We start from the raw sequence: 21,461 nt of genomic DNA, 5'->3' as shown, positions 1-21,461 counted from the left end.
GAGATACCTATTTAAACCTTTTGAAGGATGCTGTTTACCCAGCATTGACTGAAATTATGGAAAAAGATCAATGCTATCATGAAGAAAATGCGATATTTCAGCAACCCGGGGCTCGTCCCCATTATGCATTACCAGTACGGCAGTTTCTGGATAAAACGTTTCCTAGTAGATGGATTGGGAGAAGGGGTGCTATTGAATGGCCCGCGAGATCACCCGATTTATCTCTTCTTGATTTTTTTTTGTGGGGACAAATTTATGCAACCCAACCTGAATCGTCAGAAGATTTACGGAACCGCAATATTCATGAATGCCAACAAATAGCACCCGATATTCGTCACAACGTCCGGGAACACTTTGAACAGTTACTGTACTATTGTATGGAGGTAAACAGCGGATATTTTCAACATTCAATAAGATAATACGTAAGTACTAATCAATAAAATTAAATTATTAATTTCTCTGGAACCCGCAGCTCAAATTTAAAAAAGAAAGTGCTATTGTAAAGAAAATTGATTACCCTTTCAAAAGATGTATCACAACACGCCCCTTCCCATTTAAAAAATAAGGGTGAATGTCGACTCTGCTAAAGAGTTGAAGTTGTGGGGTTAAAAATTTAAACAAAAAATCGTTTTTCTAAAATCAAAAATCAACGGGTGCGAGCGTTTTTGCTTTTTAAATCAAGAACTTCTAAAAACTGGCGCTAAAAGTATTAAACAATGGTATATTGTTTCAAAATTTTTGACAAGCTGTCATACTGCAAAAACTGAAGTTAGCAATTTCAAACTTGGCAGTTGTAACTAGAATAAAAAGACCTTTAAAATAATCACTTGACCTTTGCTTGACCACTCCTATTTAAGATTTTGAAGGTGGTTGCAACCCCTGCCAAGGAGTTGATGTTAAGGGGTTGAAAGTATTAAAAAAAATTGTCCCCCTAAAATCAAAAATCGACGGATCCGAGCATTTTCTTAAATTTTTTAAAAGAGGGCTCCAAACCTTGCACGACTATTTTCGATGGGCTACCCTGTATATTTAATTTCATTGGTCCTCCAAAAAACACACCGATCATAAGAGTTTTCATGAAATCTGTGATGTATTTGAAAAAGTTTGAACATTACAATATGTATCGTTATTTTCAACAATAACAATGTATCTTTTTGTTTTCAGGAATTATTTGAGCCTCATGTGCTTTGACGATTCTAAAAGGAAAAATACTTTCCTCTTTCGTCGGAATGTATGCAAATGCGCAGTCGCGCCATGTCGGTGTTGGGAATTCATATGGAAATGTGGTTGGGAAGAATTCTCTTCCAGTTTCCACATTAAGCTGCTTCACTTTCCTAAAAAATATTATTGTTTACTCCAAATCAATTACAATATTAAAACGTACCTATAGAATGCTTCATATCGATCCGCAGCTTGCTTTCGAACAGTATTTGCATCTTTCCAAGTTACTTTTCTGGCTTGCTTAGGTGTGTAAGGCATAGTAGGAACATTCGGGTTCTTATAGCATATGGATGTATGCTTCCATAAGTACTTACTGGCACTTTGATAGCGTATTCTATCTTGATAGGTCCAATAAGTTCCTATACGACGTTCTATCCACAATTTAAATATTGGAAGTTTGTGAACTTCTGGTAGTTTTGCTAAAGAAAATCCGTCTTCTGCCATACCCTTCAAAATATGCGTTAAAAGTTTCATCATCTTTTTCTTACATTTTGGCAGATTTCGATATATGGCATATCTCTTAGAAAGGAAGAAAGGTGGTAAAACTTTATCACTAGGGATGGTGATCGGTGTTACTGATTCAGGCTTATCTACATGACAGCTAACACTAGTTGATGTGGTTTGTGATGACTCGTTTGAATCGACTGATTCTACGCTGGATTCAAATTCACATTCAGGTAAATGATCGGAAAGAGTTTGCATAGCTTGTTCACTCGTTTTTGATGATCTGTTTGTAGGTTCATCAAGTTCTTCAGGAATCGAGGGCTAAAAAACCGTTTATGAATTTTAAGAGCTAAAATCGTGCAATAGTGTCTTACATTATCAATATTAGAGGTCTGTTCTGCGGTTTTAGTATTTTCAATAGCTTCCTAGAATTCAAAGCTTATACTCATATATTAAAAAAATAAAAAATAAATGTCAACAACCTCATTAATGACAGGCATTATTTTCTGAATATCCTCCTCAAACAACAAAGTTTCCCTTTTTCCTTCAGTCTCTTGCAAGTCTAGGTCTGAAGGAAGTTTCAGTTTTTCTAAAAACCTATTATACTCATCCAGGCAACTTTGGTGTGCTGCTTCAAATTTCTCCAAAAATTTTTCACACTCGCAGGGGTTAACATTTAGTGCCCTTGCCATGATGTATACATTTTCCTTAGACATTGCCCTTACACCTGAGAAAGAATAAAGTGATATGAAGTTACGATATACCAGAAATTGAAATCCACAATTTTATTTGTAGCTTAATTTGCGCTTATTTATCAAAGAAATTTAAACAACGACATTAAAAAAAAGCAAAAAGATTAAAAGTTATAATTTTTGTATATCATACAATCCTTAGTTTAGACGATATAAGTTACGCAGACCCAATATTTGATTCTGCTTAAAGATTTTTTAGTCCTTTTACATACATGCTCCTTTTTATTATATTATATGATTGTGGTAGTCACTACTCCTATTTAAGGTTATCTCAGGTTTAATTTTTTTAAAGTAATTTACATCATTCTAACATAACTATTTTATTCAACTTTTAGAAACTTGAATTATTTTATGACTGTAAGAAAAGAATTATACAGGGTGTTACAGAATAGGTTAAGTGATTTTAAGAAGAAAAGCTCGAATAAGGCTATGTCTTAAACTAAAAATAAATTTAAGTTTTTTTTACTAATAAACTGACGATGCATAAGAATGTCCTTTTTTTTTCACGGTAATCGCATGTCGGACGAAAAAAACTCAAGAAATCAAATTTGTCCTAAAATGAATGAGGATTATACAAATAGTTTTTAATTTACGGAAAACTAGTGGTAAACGTAATATTGTTGAAAAATATTTAGTCTACGTTCCTGTACGGACGCCACTGGTTAAACTTTTAAAAAATCTACATAAAAAAAATGGCAAAACATGGGTTCTTGGTACTCAAAGTGTGTTTGATCATTTTCATAAACATATTTTTTCATAAAAAGTTATGACGAAGAAACGATTTGTTTCTTAAGATATTAGATGTGATTTCAATAAAGCATTTTACCATGCAAGTACTTTTTTACGCAAGTACTTTACCTTTTTTTTTGCCCAGACATATAATCGCACAATTTTTTATAGCACTACAAGCATTTGATAGTTTTTTTGTACAAAGTTTTTTTAAATATTTAAATATAGCCAAGCTTAGTTATTATACGGAGTGGAAAAAAACTTAAATATAAAAGTTGTAGAGATTACCTTAAATCGCCAGGAAATGTTCGTAAATATAATATAGGGGTATGACAAAGTTAATAAAAATTAAAAAGTTTGTATTTTTTAAATAGAACGCCTTGTATATTTGGATATAAAATGAACAATCTTTTTTTTCTGATTTAAAAAATATATATGTTAATATATATCCTTTTGTGAAATATTTACATTTAAAAAAAAACACAATTGCTGTGAAACGTTTTTTTCCTTTAAAAATTCACAAATGTTGTATGAGGTATTGTATGTTTCTATAGTCTTTGTATAATTTCAACAGATCATTGAAAATAATCCCAGAATGTTCTTTATTTAAGTAGTTTATACTTCCTTGGATTCTTTCCCTTAAATCCTTCAATTTTTCTTCAAAAAACGTCATTCTTTATAAACTTAATTTTTTAGATATTCTTAAAAAACTATCTAATGAAGTCAGATTAGGGCTATTTGGTGGCCAGTTAATGGAACCATCCACTTATTAAAACGATTATTTAAAAAAAAATTACTGGCATTAAGTTATAAGGCGGTGCGCCATCTTGATCCTATATAATAATAGTATATTTATTTTCTAAAAACTGGAGGTGTCTATTTCTAGTCAAGGATTTTTGAAACTCAATGGGTTCAATTATTCGGTTTCTAAGGATACCACACCACACATTTAATGACATCCTGCCGTGGTTTTTTATTTCGACATAAGTATTAGGATTTTCTGGTGACATCATTAAACATATCGTTATCTCAGTTTTTCTTATCTAACATATCACTGCAATAAGCTAGTCTTCTTATTTAATGGTTATCTATTAAATTTTGAACAGGCACCATTTTGTAAGGATGATGTCCATATTTATGTAGCACTCTTTGAATCCTTTTTCTAGAACTTTCAAAATATCTACTAGCATCTACGGTTGATAAATTAGGTTCTTAAAAAATCAAAGCATATATTATAAACGTGATAAGATTCTTAAATATAAATTTACCTTTTCTCTTTAAAATATAATAAAATTTGTAGTTTTTCATCCATGTTATGTAAAATTGTGCGTTTTTTTCTCTATAGATTTTTGCGGTTTCTCATACTCCTTTCAGTGTAATAAAAGTTGGACTTAGCAGGAATTCTTATTTCAGGATGAATGTGGTAACATCTTTTCTTTTTCCATATAACCCATATTCAAAATATAGAGAAAAAATATTAACAGTGACAGCCTGACAAATAACTTTCTTTACTTTATCATTAACTATTAACGTAATAGTTACGGGGATTTAGTAATAAAACCAATATTTTTAATTTCTTTTTCTTAAATGTAAATAATTGGAGAAGAGCTAAACCAAACGTTATTTATTTATTTATTTATTTATTCATTCAAAGCCTTAAGATATAGATAACACGCATATAGGTTACGTAACACAATTAAGAAATAAAGTCTTAACACTAAAGATAATACAATAAAATAGTAATAAAATACGCCTATCCTAAATTACAAGACACAATATGTTCAACAAAACTTAAAACCGTTGATTGAAAACGGAAGCCTCTCGCCTCTTCAATCAACGTTAAAACGTAACACGGGAAAACTTTAAGCAAACAGATTGGGTAAGACTGAGGGCCTGTATATTTGGCTTAAACAGAAGAATAGAGTAAGTCACAGTAAGAAGACTATGTGAATACAGAACATTCTTAAATAAGACTGACTTCCTTTTTGTATGAATTGAAATTGTTAAGATTTTTGATGTTAGGTGCATTATAGGTTTTAATTGCCCGCCTATACATTGCTGAGTTCGAATATGGCACTTACATGTTGAGGAACACTAAGGGATGAAGCATATATGGTCGGAACCCCCCTGTTGTAAAATGCATTATCACTGAGTAGTGTTCATGCTTTTTAGCGAATAGAAGTAGTTTAAAATACTATAGTGAGTACATTGACATGATATTGTACCTCAGATATATTGGAGCAGCATGAGCTCTCCACTCTGCATGATTTATTATGCGTAGCATTCGCTTCTGAAGCCAAAGTAGTCTGCCAATCTCAGAGGATTCATCACATGTGCATAAATATCGATGAGAATTGAACTGAGAGGGACTTCCTTTATCAGTTTAGTCAATACAAAACACGATGAAGCTATTTTTTCCTTTAAGTAACTGTTACACCAACTTAAGCCTGAATGTATATTGATTCCCAAGAATCTTGTAGACCGGATATTTATTATGCGATTCATTTGTTCTTATAAGGTGGGATTTAGGATTACGATCGGCCACACGAGGATTAGAGAAATTAATGAGTGCTGATTTTTGAGGGTTAAGAAATAGGCCATTGTCAATACACCATTCTAAAATATTATTAGAGTGGGCATTTATGTCTATAATAAGGTTTTCCTCTCTCACATTGGAAACTGTAAGGGAAGTGTCATCAGCAAATTGGTTAATTTTGGGTTGGCTTGACTAATTTCAGTATTCAGGTAAGTTATTGCAAAATAATCAAAAAAGTAGCGGTGACAGTATCCCACCTTACGGGACACCCTACCTTATAACTTGAGTGGTCGACCTGAATTTTTTATTGACAATCGTCCCCAGACTAGATACAACCTGAACAAATTGCCACCTATCTGTTACATAATAGATAATCCAATCCAAGGCCGTCCCGCGAATACCAAAATATTCAATTTTTAAACGTCCTTGTTAACAAGATCAAAGGCCTTAGTCAAGTCATAATAAACCTCAGCAACAAAACGATTCTTATCAAGTTTATCAAATATATATATGCTTTCAAACAGAGCAGTCTCTGTGGGGTTCTCTTTCAAAAAACCATGCTGACATGTTGAAAATAAATGATGTTTTAAAAGGTAATGTGTTAAGGGAAAAAACATAAGTTTTTCCAACATTTTTGAAAAGACCGACATATTTGAGACAGGACGAATTATTTGGATCTTTTTTATTTCCTTTTTTGTAAATTGGAATAACTTTGGCACATTTTAAGAGATATGGAAATCTTTCTTGCTCAAACGATTTATTTATTTTATTTTGCAATGGAGTAGAAATCATATCCGCCACATGCCTCAAAATAAAACAGAAAATCTCATCTGGCCCACATGAGGTTTTCTATGAAACCTGTAGAAGAATTTCATAGACTTCATATTCAGATACAGGACTCAGGAAAAAGTTATTAATAGAATTTAAAGTACAAGGATACCGAATCTTAGGTTGTAAATTATCTTCCTTTTCATTAACCTCATTTAAAAAAGGGAGTGTTAAAAATATTGGAAATGATCTGAGGACCTGGTATCTATCACCGTCAACACATAAGGGATGTAAATGGTCCTTGGTGGTCGATCCATGAATGTTAAGATTTTTTAATTTCCAAACGTCTCTTGTAATATTTTTTGAATTTTCAAGGCAATTGGTAAAATCGCGCTTTGATGTTTTTATTGAAATTTTATAATTTTTTTTAGATCGTTATACTTATTTTTTATGTTGTAGCGTTTTATTTTTCTACTCCTTATGTTCACTAACGCTCCATTGATATTTCATTAATTTCAATAATTACATTAATAATTTCAGTCAACTTCTTTTATTCATATTTCTTTAAATTCACACTGTCAATGACACCTTACTATTGTAACGCATCACTCTCCTGGTTTAATTATCCATGCTTTCTGTTGACGGTCCGTCACTTTTCTGATTGGTCTTAATTAATGTTTTCTCTGATTGGCTGACATTGACAGCTCAGGCGAGAGGTGGGGTCGTTACTGATTTAGTCGGTACTGCGTCCATTTTTCGAGGACTTGTTCCCGTGTTGCAGGTAGGAGCGCACGTAAAGGCCAATTTTTTATTTCCGAAGTTTGTGAAGCAGGAAGTGGCCAATATAGTTTGTAATTTATAGTCCTTAATCTTGTTCCTTTAGGGAACCGTTTAATTCATAATTCTGGTGCAGGATGCCCAAGATTTTGATGGCTAGAAAATGAAACTTAGCAAGGGTTTTACTTTTCCGTTTTCCTCTTTATTCTTCTTCAATTATTGATGGCTGCAGGCTTTTGATTTTCCCGGGAAATTGCTGAAAGCGGTGGAGCTGGAGCCAGAGTTAGAGCTAGTATCAGAGATTCGCAGTCCGGATAGCTGAGCTACAAATGGCATACATTCACAGCCTCGGTTTTGAAGGCTAGCCGTTCATTTCTTGGAGGAATATACAGGCCAGTTTATTGCATTTATTTAAATATTACTAACCATAGATTTGTCTCACTTATTTAAATTTTTATTAATATACCTTTTATTTCAATTTAACGTTACAAATATTTAATCAATGTCATAATTTAATACGTCAATTTCTTACCTATAATATTAGTTATTTTTTGTTCAGTCTTTTTCAGTACCCTTTTTGGTAGTTAAGTAGATATAACACGGTTAAGGCTAATATACCTTAAATAAAAAGGTTCATGAACTTTCCCCTGCGTAATACAAATATATACTAAAAACTTAATAATTGCCTCTTTAAATTTACCTTATCTAGGGTCATTTAATTGTTAATTGAAACCTATACACCAAATCTTTTTTCTTAGTTTTCTTTCTCTATAAAAAAAAACTAAGTGGCGCCCTCTTATTTAATAGTTATGATCAAGCTTAGATTCTTTAATAGCCAGTCATAAGTGAACCTTCGAACAATCCCAAGCCTCTAATAATTCTGAGCTCACGTCTGCAAACTCTTGGCAAAATAGTAATACTGTAAAGCCACAATGTTAGGGTCTTTACTAAGTTGATACAGCCAATAGAGGTTTTTTAATTTTTTAGACATGCTAATTATCTCAGGTGTAATCCAACTTTTTGTGCTTTTTCCTTCTAGCTTTATTTTTTCAGGAAAAGAATGATAAAGGACATTCTGGATAATGTTAAAAAATGTTGAAAATTATTCATCTACATCAGTGGCATAGTACACACTGTTAAAAGTTTCTGAAGATAGATAATTATGAAATGTTGCCTTGTTTTTATCTGAAAACGATGATTTATCAACCGATTTAAAAAATTATCATATCAAATTATTGGGAGAAAGAAACCGCATTTCAAAAGTGGATGTTCCCAATAATATGCTATTTAAAGAAATAATGTAAATGCGCAAATTATTGATTTGAACATTTTAAATAGAAGTGTAAATGATTTAAGTCATAAAATGCAATGAAACCTATTTTTCCGTGATTAGTTGATTAAAAATTAAAACTTTTAACGCATTCATAGTACCCTATTTAAAAATTAAAAAAAAAACGATTTTTTCTATGAGTATAAAACAAAACATAGCAAATAGAGTACCATTATTTTCAGAATATTATTTTCTATCCAAATACGTAATAATATACCAAGTCCACCATCCAATATCCTATTTAAAATAAGAAAGTTAGTGTCATTTCCTGGTAAACCAGAAGTAATGGAAAACAATAGAATATGTCAAAAGATGCTTTTATAACTATTCTATGGACATATCAAATTTCATTTGTTTCATATATATATTCTATATCTTGAAAAGTAAAAAAGTTTTTAAGTGTTCCCTCTTTTTGTGTCACCCGGTATTTTTGAAATCAGACGAAAAAGTTCTTTCATTTAATACACAAATATAGAAAATGTTTAATTTAAAAAATACAAGCTTTGTATTTTTTATTAACTTTATATTTTAGCACATTTCGTGGCCAATTAATGTAAATTCTACAACTTTTATATTTAAACTTTCTTATCCATTCTGTGTAATAACCGAGCTAGGCTCTGTCTTAATATAAAGAACATGCCCGACATAATTTTTGTAACTTAGCTTTATCAATATACAGTCCATGATATTTGTAGCAGTTAACCTTTTTTAACAGTTTGTTGTTAATTTTAATATTTGTTTCACAATTTTTCTTAATTTTTAAATTATTTTTCAGTAACCAATTCGACTAATGTCTTGAAACACTGTCTACAAACAGCAAAATAGTATCATTAGCAAAAGTTATGGATTTATATCTAAAAGCAACCTTGGACATTATACATATAAATAAGGTAGAGCAGAGCGGGACGGATTCCTGTGGTATACCCATGATAGTCAATATCGTTCATAGGGATAATTGTTCACACTCGTATATTGTTTACGTTCATGAGATAACATTTTATTAAATTATAAACTATACCTGAATCCCATTGCCAATAGTTTCTTCAGCAATATTTTTTATATTAACTGTCTCGAAAGCTTTTTGGAGATCAATGAACACAGCAAACATAATATACTCATCAAGAGCCTTTATTATATATTGCTGCAAATCAAATTTAAAAGTTAGTTCTATCCATTTTTTACCTATACTTTTCTTCATTAACTTTCCTGCAATTTTAGATAGTCATGAAAAAAAGGCTATGGGACTTTTATTTGTAGGTTCCTAATACACTCTGGATAACATCCATTACTTAACTTAATCTTATTTAAGACTTGAACCCGTAAGTATTGTAATTTTTGACTCATTTCTTCATATGTAAAAAATGTCACAAATATAGTTGATAGTATTGAGTCTTCTCTTTAAACAAAGTATCCAATTCTAATAGTTATTCTTTCTTATCAACTTCTTTTATTATTTCATTTCCACTGTTTATTGTCTGATTCTATTTTTCTGAATAATTAGTCGTAGAAACTATTCATTTATCCAAAATTTATTTCTATCTTTTGTTGTATTTTCTGACAGTCAATTAAAATTTACAGTTTTGTTACAGTTTGTTATAGTATGATCAATTACAGATACCGTGTTTACAGTTTCTCTTATACGATTGATAAACTCTGCCAATTACCATTGCCCCATGATACTTTGTACTGTCACTGAAAAGGTTTGTGTTCATATAGTAGGTAATTTTTTTTTAACATCATATAGCACAGAAGCAGTATTTTGATTTTCATCTGATTTATTTGAATGATTTTATATGGGTTTTTAAAACTGGAAAATAATTAGCTATAGTGTCTTAATATAATATATTGTGAACTTTGCTAAAGACCTGAGAATAAACCCCCTCTTTTTTTAAACCGTTCACTCTTGCGTTTATGATATTTTAATAATTATCCAGGCGTGGCTTACTGATAATATTACTGATGCTGAATTGGGATTTTAAGACTTTAACGTCTTAAAATCCCAAGTCAGCATCGTAATCCGAGATCGTAATCCGACCATAACAAGGAGGTGGTGGTACAATAGTGGTGTTGAGAAAGTGTATTAAGGCTAATGAAATTAAAGTAAATCATTTTTCAGTTGAACACCTATTTGTGCCAATAACCTATGGTGGTCAAATGATTGTTTTATTCTGTGAGGGTTTTGCACATAGTCTGAGTTCGAGGTAGCCTGTACTTATCAAAAATGTAAAATGTTAATTTGTGGTGATTTTAATTTAGCGGATGGTACGTGGTTCAGTGATGAGGGCAAGTTATGTGTAGACAGTTTGCAATGAACAACCGCAGCTAAGTGTCTGTGCTTATTCTGCAATCATGCTAACATGTCACAAATAAATAATATTCCTAATTCATACGGGAACTTTTTAGATGTTGTTTTTACAAACATTGTGAGGGGTAGAGTTTCAATTGAGTTCGAAGCACTTACGAATGTTACACAGCGTCACCTAGCTTATGAATAATCACTTCCTGTTAACAACATCAGTAATCACAAATATGATTATTGTTATTTACATTTTAAAAACTGTGATTACAATTTTATGAATAACTTTTTTGTTTCTATTCCTTGGGAACAGGACCTTGAGTAAGTGTTTCAACTATTTTTACAGTGTTCTTTACTATTCTCTCGAAAGGTTTGTTCTAGTTAAGCATCATAAATCATCTAAATTTTCTCCGTGGTTCAGTTGTGAATTACAAATAAAAAGACTTGACAAACTTGAAGATTACATAGTATTTTCCACTTTAAGAAGTAGTTGCAAGGTTATAAGCGATAATTGCTATAAATCCTACATTACTAAAGTGAATCATGATGTAGCCCAAAATTCAAATAACTTTTTAAACTCCCAACCCAATAGTATGTAGCTGAATCGTAGATTTGCTGATTATTTGCTCGTATTTTTTTAGCAACTTCCAAAAAACATGAAAGTCCCCAATTATAATTTTAGTTTTGTAGTTTTGTAATTTTAGTTTTGTAATCTTAATTTTGATTTTATTAACATCTCCGTTGCTGATGTTTTCAAAGCGATTGACGGTCTCAAAACTAAATATTCTCAGGCATGCCACCAGTCTTATTAAAAATTATATATGTTCCCTAACCAAACCTACATTATCTGTTTTGCTTTTCGTTTGATTCAGGATGTTTTCGAGATCACTGGAAAACATTGAGAATGAAAACGAAACATGAAAACATAGAAATGGCATTGCCAACTACAGGGGTGTAAGCATTGAATATGCCTTACTCAAAACTATTGATAGCATTTTTGCTAGAGAACTCTCATGGCGTAGTCGAAACATAATTATACATCAGTAATACGGTTTTTCTGAGGGTAAATGTACCGTAACTAATTTGCTTATATATCAGCAGTACTTGTTGGACTTTGAGAACTATAGTCAAGTGGACAGTATTTACACTGAGTTCTCGAAGGCCTTTGACAGAGTGAGCCATAAATATCTCATTTAGAAGTTGCATGCGATGTGTCTGGGCGATGGTTTTTTAAAGTGGATGGATTTTTGTTGAATCGTGTTCAATTGTTGTGTATAAATAACATCATTTGTAAAGAAATTTCGTTTTTTCCAGTGTATCTCAGAATTCCGACATAGAGCCTATTTCATTCTTTCTATTTATGAATGACCTTTCTTGTGTTATACGTCACTCGGATTTTTTTTATTTGCAGATGACGTTGATAGTGTTTTATAAGCTGATGTTGATAGTGTTTTCTTTTGGTCGGTAAACAATGGTTTGGAGCTTAATATTAAAAAAATGCTTAAGCATTTCTTTTTGTCGTTCTCTACGATTAGCTGTGCATCATTACACAATAAATAGCTTAGTTCTCAACTCTGTTACTACTCTTAGGGTGTGTTACTGGACAGTAAACTGATATTTGTGTCTTATTATGATGAGATGTCAATAAAACTCTAATAAATTGTCTATGTTTTGTTTCAAGATGCTCTGCTTTTCAATAATTATTTCTGGGATTGAATAGGCCTCACCTGTATGGGCGCCTTTCTATTCTAACCATGTAGAAGCAATTGAAGCTGTTCAAAAAGAATTTTTTTGTTCCCTAGCTTTTAAGACTGACATTAAAAATTTAACAGAATTTTCATGTTAATTATCAGATAATTGAGAATTAATTGAGAATATATATAAAATCGATAGTTAACGCAAGGAGGACTTGATCAGATTTACTCACATTTCATAAAATATAAATATAATGTTTTTTTGCCCTGATATTTTAAAAACTGTACCAATTTTATTATGAATAATAAATGTCAGAATCCTGCTATGTTTCGTTTGCCTTTCCATTATGCTAATTACGCGTTCTTTTCTCCAATCACCAGAATGATGAGAGCATTTAATGAGCTTAATCTTGACCCCTTGGCAGATAGGTCTGTTACTTCATTTAAATTAAGACTTAAAAAACCAAAGTGCTGAAATTGTCTATAGGGTTATGTCTTACGTTTCTATATTTTTTGCTTTTGCCATAATAATGTTAATTTTCATATTATTGATTATTGTTATATTCTTTGCCACTTATTGTTATTATTGTAAGTATTTTATTACATTCCTGTAAATTGGCTATGCCATTGAAATAAATAAAATAAATATTACCCACTCTTAGAATCTCTCTTTTATATCATTCATACCATTGCTTATTTCATCATTAATAAGTAGTATAACATCAGAGTTTTGAATTCCGCTATTCCTTTTTGATCAAATTTTGATAATAAAATCCGTGCTAATGCTTGGTAACAAATATGCAAAAAGGCAAAAAATAAAAGGTTATATAATATTTTCAAGAATTTAATGCAATGTATTTTAGCTTCTGCTGATATTAACATTTTTATCAGCTGGTCATAAGAATATAAATCTTTTCGATGCAATTTTAGATAGCAACTAAATATCTTATAATTACAAACATATCTCATATTACCTTCACAAAGTACTTAGTCAACTTGTGTGGTAAAGCAATTTAACAACAAATCACTGGATGACAAGTCTAGGAGATTACTTGGAAAGTCGAGATTATCGACATATATAATTTGATTTTATATTGACTAAAATTAGTGCAGCATCTAGACCGTACTAGATGTTCTTAATTCAGTAATATCCATTATTATGTTCCATATGCAATAGATTTTAATTCATAAACTAGGCAAAGTAGTATTCAGAATTAAAAAAAAATTGGATTCTCTTTTATGACAATAGTTGGAAAAAGTTAGTAAAAAACACATAAAGCGAAGGAAGATCCAATAAAAATTCTTGTTAATCTGTAAATTCTTTGTTGATGATTTTGGCATTAGCTAAATCTTAAACAAGCTTAGATGAAAGTAATTTCATAAGATGTGCTAAAAAGAGATATAAGACACATGTCTAAAAACTACCAAAGCCCGTGAATCAGCAACTTTCGGAAATGCACATGCATATGTCATAATCTGTCTACCATGATTTTCAATTTATTTCACAACGTTTCCAATAGTTTGCTCAGTAAGAAGACTAAATGGAACATAATCTTCTCTTAAATGTCTGTTCAGTTACAGTGTTACTAATATATGAACTTGGCTGACCCAAAAAGCATAACGTATGATCTGATGCAAATGCGAAATTCAGATCTAACAATTAGGATCTTAAATTATGATCAGCAGTTTATGATGAAATCAACAGCACCTGATCCCAGAACTTACTGAAGTTTACTGTAAGTAAGGTCGATACAGAAATAGGACCAACGATGTGACCTTTTCAAATATCACTTAACCTCGTAACAACAAGTTATTTTATTACCTGCAATTTCATATTTTACTCTTCCTGTGTTAGGCATTTTAGCTCTTTGCTGTTCATATGCCTCTAATTCTTCTTTTTCTCGTTGGGCCTTTGCGCATTCACAGTCTACGGGTGGCCGCATGCCGGATATAATGTAAACTGGGCCTAAAAGCGGAAATAATTTATTTAAAATTTATTTAATTTATAAATTGAATACTCGTCGAACCTTTTGTTGTATACTTGACCCCGCTAATACAAAATTTTTTTTGCTGTTTCTTTAAATGGTATCTAGCTTGTGCCCTACTTTTATATTCGTCAATTTTTTTTATGTTTTCAAGGTGTTCTTTAAGGCAGCCACATTGTGGCTGTCTTATACCCTGGACTAAATTTATCTGCAAAATCATTCGTGAGATTAAAGGCTATTTACAGCAAACATAAAATTCTACCTGGTTCCCACTGGCAGTGTCTTTAGTACCACCCATTATATAGGTAGCATATTCTTGTCTTAGTTTTTGATTACATTCCTCACACTCACATTTGGCCTTCATAAACCTATCTAACTCATCTTTACAACAACAAGATTTTGGTTTAAAATAATATCTTTCAGAGGAGAGGTTTCGATCTGTTGTGCTTTGGCTAGGAGTTGTGGAAGATTCAGAGCCTTCAGAGAATTCTTCGGTACTATTTTGAATTGGGCAACTTCTCAAGCAACCCTTAGCACGTGATGCGGTTTTATCGCAAGATCTTAAATTAAAAAATGTTTTTAACTCACCGAAAAGTAACCTCTAGGATATTACCTATTAACTTCATATTTTTGAGCCGATCTTTGCTTTATACTTTTATTTAAACAGGCTGGACATATAACTTTATTTCTATCACCAAGGTCTTCACAACTATCTTCCTCTACCTCAGAGGAACTCTCAGAAGAAGTACTGGTTTCTAGACTACTATATTCTTCTGCATCAGAGGAAACATGATCATGATTATCGATTTTATAGTTTAAAAAATCCATACACCTTTCGAAGCATTTAGCTTTTCTGATTTCACAGCTGCAACTCTCATGCAATTCTAAGTCTTTCCTTCGTTCTTGCTTACCGGGAACATTTGAAAGATGAAATAGAGGCCCCATTTGTGTTATAACAAGACCATTGTTAACAAACAGTACTGAGTTTGAGCGTAATTTGTTTTGAATGAGGAGCACTTTGAGCTTGTCGCGATATGAAATAACACATTTACAAGGTTTTCTACCCACCACACATGCCATATTATAAATAGCTCCAGATTTAGTTAAAGTAACTCCATTAATGACAAATTTTGTCTCATTGCGGTAAAGTTTTTGCTGCAAATTCTGTAAATGACTCTTGCGTTGCAATATATCATTACAAAGGCAGATCTTTGTACCTCTTGTACCATTTATAGTATATATCGGGCCATATTTTGTCATTGTAACTCCTGCAAATATAATAAATTAGCAAAAATTCTCGAATATAGAAATATTTTACCTCCTAAGAGAAACTTAAGCTTCATATCAGTCATGCGTTGCCTAGCAGCGCAAGCAACTATTGTATTCCGATATTGTCTATAGCAATCGCAGATAGGTGACGAAGCAGTGCCTTGTATAATTGGAATATTCTCGTCGCATGCACACATGGTTTTTTGAAATCCCCCATGGATTCGGATTAGGTTCTTGTATCGGACATTCTCGATACAGTCGTCGCACATGCAAAGAGATCCCAGAAGTTGTTGTGCCGATTTCTCACAAGAAGTTCGCTTTGCCTTAAATTGAGCCAAGATATAATTTTCAATTGAATTGACATTTTCAAATGAATTGGTGTTACCTGTGGAGAGCAATTTTCTCCTTTTTCTTGATTTTCCTTACAGAAGCAAATCAATGTTTCCGATGGTGATACCTTGCAAAGATGAGGAGGTATTAGTCTTGCTGGGATTGGCGGCTTTTGGACGATATTTCGCAAATTAGGACATATATCCATTGTATTTGGTGGTATCAATTGCAGCATGGCTTGACGAATACCTGGTAGACTTTCATAAAATTCTTGAGCGTCATGGTATTCTTTGAGGAGTTTTCTAAGCATTTCTTCGTCCTCTTGAAACATACCCATCTGTAGAGAGAACTTGTAGGATCTGAAATCACTACTTTTTTTAATACGTAAAAAATCTAAAAATGATGTTACCTTCTTTCAGCTTCTAATTTCTCCATATAACTAAAATAAGGGCTTTCAGGATATTGCTTATGCTTATTATAATACATCCCTGTAAACCTAGGAGGAGCGGGCTCAAAAGTCTGAGGCTCTAGGTAAGGAGATTTATATTTAATCTTCTTTGCTTTTTGCTTAGGTGGTTTGGCAGGCGTTGGCACTCTAGGAGGAGATGGTATCCTAATGTGTAGTTCTCTAAGAGTATCTGTGATTGCCAGATGTACTACTGATGACAGAATAAGCCGATCATTTAGAGAGTAACTAGTTCGATGAGGTTCAAGAATTTGATAAAGGACTAATAGGAACTCTACTGGAGAACCACACGAGTGCTTTAATGCTATTTTTATGTGCTTTTTATTAGGGCGCAATACAAGGCCTATGGTTGCAAGGACTTCTTGGCAGTTTATCGTCGTGTCTTGCCTAAAATTATAAAACGTCAGAGTCATAGACACAATGCTGTTTTATCACATTTGTGAACCAATCAGTTTTCACATGTATTATTTACAACTTAAACAAGAAGTTATATGTATAGGTGATTTAACTATAATGACGTATGGACGGTGTGTTGTAGGAGGTAATGTAAGAATTAACCTTGTTTCTGAACGGGAAACTTTTTCAAAGAATTGTTCACGACATATCTTTTAACATCTCTTTCACTCCTGCGCTTAATCATTAAATCCCAAATTCCCAAAATATTTCCATTGAAATTTGAAATCACTCTTCATATTTACAGCGCTCTTCAAGCAATTATTTAAAATTCCTAAGTCTTGGTTTGTTACGATTATATACTAATATCAAAACAACAATTGCAAATAAGCCTTGGCTATAGAATGGATCTCGAACTCTGGATTAAAAAGATCTCCTGGAGTATAAAGTCAATGATCTAACATAAATTGGTGCCCCTCTCCAATGTCATACTATCTAGGTAAAAACGTTGAATTCTTGGTTAGAATATCGTTGAAATCAATCAACTGTTCGACATCAGTCATAGACACAGACTTTCCTGAGGTTAGCTACATGTAGTAATACTGTTACACAAGTCTCTCACTTTTTTTACCTTGCTAAGTCAATAAACCGAACTTTATCTTCTTTCTATTTCCCCTATTCGGTGGTCAGCTAAACCTATTCACACGGCCAGACTGGATAACGGTGGATGCATCATCGGAGAAGTAAATATCGTATCCCGAAACTAAGAACTTATTTCATTACACAGTAAGATGTGTGTATAAATTTAGAAAATAAAGTCCTCACTTCAGTATACTAGACATGAGGGCACAGAAGAACAGAGCCCTGCCATCTTACATCATAGCCGTTTTTCTGAGGGAACTCCGAGAACACTTATTTCTTCTAACAAGGATATACAGGGTGTTCATTTGAAAACTTCCCACCACGGATTTATCGAAAACCACTGTTTAAAAAAAAACGCCGAAATACGTCAAAAGGTTTGTCAAGAGGGACAACTTCCGCTTATCACTGAATCCATTGAAAACTAAATTGATGATGATGGAAACCCTATACTTGATGAGGCTGAAATATATTTCCAACAAGACGGCGCTCCTCCTCACTATGTTCTTCCCCTTCGGCAATAGCTAGACGACGAGTTTGCAGATAAATGGATAGGGTGAAGGGGGCCTATAGAATGGCCTGCTAGATCTCCTGATATAACGCCGTTAGACTATGGAGTCATTTGAAATCTATTGTGTTTACTCCCCAACCTGAAAGTTTGGATGAGCATCATCGACAGCTGCCATGATATCCCACAACATGTTTTTGAAAATGTCCGTCAGGAATTTGAACATCGCCTATATCATTGTTTGGCCAAAAACGGGCAACATTTTGAATACTTATTGAAATAAAAACTGATATTTTCATGTTTTTGTTTTCTATCTGAACAATTTAAGATAAACAAAGATTTTTCTAATTTTCTCGAAAACGAATCGACCGATTTACAAAAATCAAACGTCAAAATAAAAGACTTCGAAAGACCGAAAGACCTTTTAAACAAGCTATTATTCAATACCCCTTACCTTTCAAAATTTTTAAGGGGCTGACCCTGGGGGCAGAGGGTGAAAGGCGGTGAAGTAATTTTAGGTTAGAAAGTTGTCCCCTTGACAAACCTTTTGACGTATTTCGGCGTTTTTTTTTAAAACAGTGGTTTTCGATAAATCCGTGGTGGGGAGTTTTCAAATGAACACACTGTATATTGAGTCTTATCATTTCTATTTTTCCATTCTTAAGAAACCTAAGAAACTAACCAACCTTTTCTAGAAAAAATTTGATTAGCTTCAGACGCTACTTCCACTCATGGCTCTTTTACAGGAGCAAATATGTCTGTTTACTATTTAGGCAATGGACAACAATAAATACTCCAACAAATGGCTATATATATAGCAACATTCTATAGGAGTAAAATCACTATCCGTAGGAACTTTTAGGCAATTGCTGGCAGATCAACTTCTTAAGATTAGATGTAAGACCTCGCTACCGCCATCTGTGACTATTTATCTCTGATTTTTTCCCTCTGACTTACCAGTACCTAGTACCAAAATAAGTTATAAGCTTAAACCAATCCTCATAAGGTTTCAGTTAAGTATTAATGTTGGGTCATATATACTCACGAATAATTGATGTTGTGTGTTTCAGAATTTAACTAATGCTATAAGATATCGTGCTGATCGAGATTGGTTAGAATAGGGGTCATTCGAACCTTAGATTGATGAACTACTTTAATAATCAATATTTCTTACCAGATATCTAAGTTCACAGCTCTCCCAAGCTTATCGGCCGCACACAACTGATTTGGATTGAGTTCCATGAACCAGTCGGGTCCAACCATGCTCTGAGCAATGACATGATCATTTCTTAGTTTCTTACTTCTTTCATCTGACACAGACTTTATAACTTCTTTGTGAATCTGAACCACTTTCGTTTGGTGTTCAATTACGATATCTCGCCATATTTCCTCAATAAATTTGTATTGAGGCGGCCCACCACTGAAGTGTTTTACCTATAGTGATAAAAGTTATTAATTTGGTATCCTCGCTTACTATTTTCAAATATGTACTTTTTTCTTCTTTTTTGGCTTGCAAAGTTCAGGAGGAATGTCTGCGTAAGTGCCTTCAGTTTGTCTTACGTTGACTTTCAAGTCTCCTTTTTGAAATTTAATCCAAGTTTGTGATATATTGTAGTCCACACACTGTCGTTCAGGTCGAAAGGAATTAAACACATCTACCGTTGGATTGATGTTTGTTGGTATAATTTTTCCTACAGAATACCACGGACTGAATTCGGATTTTTCCATCATATCTTTATCGGGAGCCTTGGTAATGCCTGTACAAGAACGTTTATGCATTTTGATCAAGGATTTAGAAAAAAACTTTAAATAATTTTTAGGAAGGAACAAATATTTTCAAAACTAACAGTAATTTTTTGACAAGTCGGATAATTATCAAATAATGGACATGTTCCAATGTAAAATAATTTGTTGTCATTAGGGCCAAATTACGGACCAGCTGGTAAAGTTCCTGTGTGTTATCAGGCAGATAAATTCTATACACTCGGTAAATCTACCAGTAGCTGTCGGAGGAATTAAGAACCAAATTTTAACCTGTTGTTGAGTAACAGAAGGCTTACAGTTTGGCAACAATGTAATTGTTGTGGCTGGTACAATAATCTTAAGAAAAAAAGAAAGATTAGGGTTATGAATCTGCGGTCCTGAGAAAATAAATAAAATAAACAAAAATAATGCTAGTGTTTGGTTTTTAATTTGTAATAATAGTTATGGATATTTGTATACTTGTTTTGTGCCAAATCCAAAATTCTTTCTGTTAGTACTAGTATTAATAGGTATTTGCATTTTAATTTATGACATTGTTTACTTGTAAAAATGTTTACTAAATTTGACTGCTTTTTGTGGAATATGTATATATGTTTTATTATTGTGCAATAGAAAACAAAACAACATAATTTATATATTGAAATTAATAGCAATATATTAAAATAATTATTAATAAAATATCTTCGGTGTTGATCATTTTGTTTTTCATGAGACTGATTAACATCATCAGGTATTTGTAAATCATTAATAAGGGCCTATATCTCTTTATTATTTTCTGGTGGCCACTTCTCATTTTCTAATATTGCCAGGTTGTGTAAAATAGTTGTTACAACAATAACATCTTGTGTTAGGTCAATTTTAGTTCGAAGTCCTATAGCTAAAGAAGGAAAATGCCTTTTCCTAACTCTTATAGTTCTCTCAATAATATTTCGAGTTCTTATTATCGACTCTTGAAATAAGCTTTCAGCTTTATTGGTTGGATTTTCTAAGGGAATAATTAAATATTTTTTAATTGCATAACCACTATCTCCTATTAATAAAAAATTTAGTTTATTATTTTCCAAGTTGGCCTTTAAAGCTGAATTATTAAAAATTGTTACAAATCTGGAACAGAACCAGGCCATCTGGAAACAACATTTCTTATTTTCATATTGTGATCACAAGCAACCATGGCATTTATTGAGAAGAACCCTTTTCGATTTCTGAACCAGGTAGTATAAAACCGCAAGCATATTAATAATTGCTGCAGTGGAGAGCATCATTCCTAAAATAAAATAATAATACATAATAAGTACTTACTAGCATTGATTAAATAAAAATTGCTTTGCAAAATTTAACAAGTGGGTATATAACAGAGATAAATATTATATAACAGAGAACTTTACTAAAAATTTGGGTGAGGATCATTTCAAAAACTTGGTAAAATAATAAATAAAATTAAAATCTTGTAATAAAAATTGGACTTATTGAACCACTTTGCAAACATAGTTTAATAAGAGCAATATTTTCAAAATAATTATTCAGGGTGTCCATTTGAAACTTATAAACCTATAGAGATTG

The 21,461-nt window shown here is 32.3% G+C and overlaps 1 protein-coding gene across 1 annotated transcript; it reads right to left on the bottom strand.

The window, feature by feature from the left end:
• Nucleotides 1-1,065: 1,065 nt before the first annotated feature.
• On the bottom strand, nt 1,066-20,008 carry LOC126742387 (uncharacterized). The gene is made up of 13 exons (XM_050449036.1): nt 19,629-20,008; nt 19,312-19,571; nt 16,541-16,984; nt 16,187-16,490; nt 15,851-16,124; nt 15,146-15,800; nt 14,795-15,092; nt 14,575-14,740; nt 14,370-14,513; nt 2,148-2,392; nt 2,040-2,090; nt 1,385-1,986; nt 1,066-1,334 (listed from the first exon to the last, which is right to left on the bottom strand). The coding sequence occupies exons 1-13, from the start codon at nt 19,914-19,916 to the stop codon at nt 1,133-1,135; spliced, it is 3,933 nt and encodes a 1,310-aa protein (XP_050304993.1). The 5' UTR covers nt 19,917-20,008; the 3' UTR covers nt 1,066-1,132.
• Nucleotides 20,009-21,461: the final 1,453 nt, after the last annotated feature.

Source organism: Anthonomus grandis, chromosome 11 (assembly GCF_022605725.1).
Source record: "Anthonomus grandis grandis chromosome 11, icAntGran1.3, whole genome shotgun sequence".
NCBI lineage: Eukaryota > Metazoa > Arthropoda > Insecta > Coleoptera > Curculionidae > Anthonomus > Anthonomus grandis.
The sequence above is the reverse complement of the archived record's forward strand: the minus strand, read 5'-3'. Positions and strand labels throughout refer to the sequence as shown.